Raw genomic sequence first — 5,117 nt, 5'->3', positions numbered from 1 at the left:
TTTATTCTCAGAACGCAGCACGACATCTTTGGTACACAGCAGCCTTTCCGCTTTTCAAAGATGCCTCGTCGTGAGTCGATCTGTTCTGGAGCCTTGTGAATATTTGGTGTTTGTGAAACGCTGATATTTCACAAATTTTTGAGGAATGCTGAGCATTGAATGAAACTAAGTTCTAAGAACGTTGTAAGGATTTAGTCATTTATGCTACAAAATAGCGGTTATTCCTACAATACGGATCTAACTTTATTGCGGACCGGAACTTACTAGGGACGAGTTATTTTAGATATCAAGGTTGTTGACTTTACGATCTCATCCTCGTCGGAAGTCTCCTTCTGATCCATATATCATTTGTACATACTGATTGCTGCTGCTGTAATAAAGATTACGTGGGAACTCGTGATCTATCTCCTGTGATGTGCCAAAGCTGATGTAGAGAACCCAAGTGAATTATTACAAACGTTCATCTAGGATACTGACTGATCGAATCAATAAAAGTCGATAAAAAATCTCCACGGCTGATTTAAAATCATTTTTATTTGTCCACTAAGATCCTACTCTTAATTATTGAAACGATTACAAATTGAAAGCAGAAGGAAATGTTTAAAATATCTACACGATCGTAAGGTAGGAGTTTGGTTAGTTTTGCAACACGTGCTCGTCGTCGCCTTGAGGGACAGCGTCGCGAGCGTCGTCAGGACAGGCGCTGCAGCTCGTCTCCGGCTGCGTCTGCTCTTGACGCCATTTCATGCGTCGGTTCTGGAACCAGACCTTCACCTGAAAAAAATATAACTCAGTACTCACTGCAGTGAGTGACAGATAGCGCATTTTCTCGTCGACGAAAACGTGAAGTAACGGACAGACAGACAGACGGACGGACATGACGAGTACAATAGTGAATATTTTCCATAAGTGAGAAAATGCACTAATAAGAGAAGTTTACCACCAGAAACATTTAAAGAGAACAAGACTATAAATATCTTCATGAATTATTCGTTGCGGAACAAAAAGTATTTTATGATATGAAAACGATGGATAGGCGGTCGTCTTCCTTAATGACCGAAGTTCCGAACCAATATGAAAGTTTTTTCGCGTTATAATCAACGCCAAAAGCTTCAGATTCATTATTTTTAGTATAACACGCATCTACACGATAAAATTATTTTAACCGAGGCATCTGAAACTGGAACGTAGTGTGAAACCACCTATAACATTCCGCTGCGCGGGTGATTTTCTCTGACCTGAGCGTCGGTGAGTCCGAGTGAGGCAGCGAGCTGCTTGCGGTCAGGCTTCGTGATGTATTTCTGGTCACTGAAGCTGAGCTCGAGACCCTTCCTCTGCAGGCTGGTGAACACGGCTCGACTCCAGCTCTTCTTGCGCCGCTGCTGCGAGCCCAAGCATTCCATACCTGCTTCACAAAATCAATCGTTTATGTTCATATAAATTTACCTATTATTTACTTACTTATTCTACGAATAAATTCTCGTGATGTCTATTACAAAATTTCGACTATTCGTAAGTAGATGCTGTAATGTGTTATATAAACACTCGCATACTCTTAGGGTTATGCGTATTGAAGAATCTGCCTGAACATAACCCCAGATTTGTGTGTAAATTCAATTTGGAAAGTGAAAATAGGCCCATGAAATTTAATTCACAAACCTGTGTTCAGGTTCGAGCCACGACCAATTCTTTGAAGTGTGCATCGTGCACCTCTTCCACTAAATAACTGCCATCACATCCAAGCAACTAGACTCGATAATCAGTTTTAATCATCTGTTGATATAGAAAGTTTCTGTTGCATAAATTATGATAATTTTTTTCGTTGCTAGTGATCCAATCCTGAGATCTACGGCTTTTTAACTTATAACTTTTCAAAGAAAATTTGAAATTTTTTTAGTCATATTGTCTAATGATTTCACCGCAAAAAAAATCGAATGTTATTGAAGCAATTCTGTTTAAAATCCCGTCACCACGAATGTATAGCCCCTATGCATGTAAAACACAAGCCAGGCTTCAAACAAACACACACAATTTTACAAACGTCTTTATGTAGGATATTATAAATAGCGGTTCATCAGAATTGCCTTACGGTCAGGCATTAGTTACCTGACTATATATACTCGTAGCTATCATTGCATTCAAGTGTTATCATTTATATTGTTTCATCACGCTTCCACAGCATTCCCATGTAGAACCAAAATGCTTTGTGAAATCTTATTATCTTCTTGCCCATCTCTAATTTCTAATGCTGCTTACTTTATATTTATACACTGCAATCAAAAGTGCATCGTCATCCGCGACAGGCCAATCAATAATCGAAGACTTTACAAATTCAATTCATGGGAACCTATTTTGCCAGTAGCCAATCCAATGATCGCCTGCATGCAGACATGTGTGTACAAAAAATCATTACGTGCGACCCCTCATTGACTTTTATCGCTGCAGAAAACAAACATTCAAACAAACTGAAGTGTCGTCGCAAGAGAGGCGTCAAGTTCGTCGACCACCCATGCATGAGATCCTGAAAGATCGATCTCGTGGGTTGCAGAAATGGCAATTAGCAAATTAGCAGCATCGCATATTACGGGAGAAATTGCGCATTTAACTTTGTTAAGTTAACAAATGGCATAGCATAGTATTGTCGGCGTCAGCTCTTAAATAGGCCTGATGTGGCCTGTTGCCGATTCTTGTACTTTTCGTGACTTGTTCACAGGAGATCTTAAAACAGTAACTGCGACCAAATCTTTTCAAAAAAGATGTTTATTTATTCAAGGTTCTAGGATTAGTCAGAAAAACTCAAAGGATTACACAAGTGTATCGCAGTCACACTTGTATCGGTTGCGGCATTAATGCTATGTATGTATATAAAGCATTATAAAATCAGCGCAATAGAATGAGATAACAATAGAGTATCATCACACCAGCAGTTTGTCATCACAAGTGAGTGATTATACCAGTTTAGCGGCATCACACCAGCAGTTTAGCAGCATCACACCTGCAGTTAATGTCATCACGAGTGAGCGATTATACCAGTTTAGCGGCATCACACCAGCAGTTTGAGGCATCACACCATTTGTGTATGCATCACTTCCTATTCGCCGGCTTTCGAGTAAATGTTTAGGTTTGAATGCTGGCAATTGCGGTAGAGACACACCAAATGGCCGAGATATGCGCTACTGAAGCCATCTGAGGTGCCATAGAAGTCTTCTAAACGTTTATTTGAGAGGCGAAGAAAACTTAATTTGCTCCTTGCAAATATTTGCCGCTAACTTACGAATGATCGGGAACGCGGTAGCCTCACAATAGTCTGCATCACACATGACTTACCGCTCATATCTTAATTTTTAATGCTGCTTACTTTATTTTTAAACACTAGGAATAAATTACCAATAGTTATGGGATTTATTATTCTTCGAACAAACATCAATTTATTACATGGAGAAATTGTTCGATCCATTAAAGAATAGATGCATCATTTCGATGGGTCGATTGCTATTTCGATGGATCGAACGCGAAGAATCGATCCATCGATCATTTCGATGTGTCGAAGAATCGAGTGTTGCTATTTAAATTTATTTCGAACGTAGACGTGCTCGTAATTCATCCTCTATCTAATCTCAACGACGAGTAATTGATCTTAAAACAAATTATTCGTCATATCATGTGAATTATTTTATCTCCCATCATTAACACGTTCTTTTTGAAACAAAAGATGCACGTGTGAGCTACAATAAATTTATGCATAATCGATGATAGTTGTTTAAAATTTTCAGTCAAGTGTTGGATAATTTCCGACTTATGGATTCACGCTGGGATGACGAGTCATCTAAATATTCCAAGAATTATTGTCTGGCGAATAATGGTCATATAGTAGATATTCGAAAATTTCAGAAATCTCGACTGTATTTATAGTGGTTTTTAATATTTGTTTCACAACGCCTCAGAAGGTGTTAAGTATTACATGATTTGTTTTCGTCGTATGAATCGAGTCACTGATTTCATGAGTCGTTTCCCATGTTGATCAAAATGCAACACTGGAATGAATGTTTGTTTTCTGAAATAAACACCCAACACTTCAGAATTGGTATTTTTAGTCACTTAGTAAGTTCGTTTAAATTTTTAAGGCAAGTTTCTCATCAAGTTACGTGTGTTGATCTTCCAGACAGCGAATTCAAGCAGAAAATGAATTATTTTCGTTGACTCAACATGATTTTAAAACGGTTTCGATTATTTTTTATACTATGGACAACCAGGATACTTGACTCGTTTGCTCGCATCGGCGAAAGTTAGTATATGATATCAGGAACTGATAGCTTTAACATTCCAAGACATAATTAGTTGTGCGTGAAAATCCTGATCTAAATAATATACTCACCGTGAGTTAAATTCCTGGTGTCCAGTGAAGGCTCCCCCAGTCTCGCCCTCAACAAAAACTCATCAGTTGCAGGATGCGATCGAACCAGCGGGATCGGTCTCAGCACGCCATCATAGACGCTCAGCATTGGTGGCGACAGTCCCCGCACCAGCGGTGAAAAATGTCTGTCCACAAGACATTGAAAGGTGTGAGAACATAGCCAAAATTTGGATGATTCATGAAAATTGTTATCATCAATGACGGTTGAACAAACCGAATGTGTTAGCATAATTATCGTTTTTAAATGATAACAAAGATCACCTGGAAAGTGGCCTTACAGGCCAAGATTGTGGCTCCCAACTTCGCTCTTGGGGCAAAAACTCGGAATTAAACCCGAAAGGCAAAGTTGGCGAACGGTTGCTCACTGAATACGACGTACACTGGAAAGCCGAAAGTTCACTTGCATTGAAGACTCTGGCTATATGTATTGGTGGCGGCGTTGATAACTTCGTTAATGGGAAACTGGCTGCATCTAAAACAAATTTTTTACACTCAGTTAGTGCCTGTTTAAACATCAGATAGAGAAACAAACGAAGCTATAATAAAAAGGTGATTCGATTCAATCTGTTTCATGACACTCCTGATAATAGTCCTGATAATACATTTTAACAAACATGCTCGAGTAAACAAGGGACTCACTTGCATAGGATGTGTTCCGGGCTTCAGGTTGCAGGATCCTAGTTACGCTGAAGCTGATTTTTTG

At 39.1% G+C, this 5,117-nt stretch overlaps 1 protein-coding gene across 1 annotated transcript; it reads right to left on the bottom strand.

Annotated features, from left to right (window-relative positions):
• Positions 1-636: 636 nt before the first annotated feature.
• On the bottom strand, positions 637-4,733 carry LOC125179417 (homeobox protein H2.0-like). Its single transcript, XM_047885236.1, has 4 exons — positions 4,676-4,733; positions 4,376-4,539; positions 1,239-1,405; positions 637-774 (listed from the first exon to the last, which is right to left on the bottom strand). Exons 2-4 carry the CDS (start codon positions 4,500-4,502, stop codon positions 637-639), a joined length of 432 nt encoding a protein of 143 aa, XP_047741192.1. The 5' UTR covers positions 4,503-4,539; positions 4,676-4,733.
• Positions 4,734-5,117: the final 384 nt, after the last annotated feature.

Source organism: Hyalella azteca, unplaced genomic scaffold, assembly GCF_000764305.2.
Source record: "Hyalella azteca isolate HAZT.00-mixed unplaced genomic scaffold, Hazt_2.0.2 contig17361, whole genome shotgun sequence".
In the NCBI taxonomy this organism is placed as follows: domain Eukaryota; kingdom Metazoa; phylum Arthropoda; class Malacostraca; order Amphipoda; family Hyalellidae; genus Hyalella; species Hyalella azteca.
The sequence above is the reverse complement of the archived record's forward strand: the minus strand, read 5'-3'. Positions and strand labels throughout refer to the sequence as shown.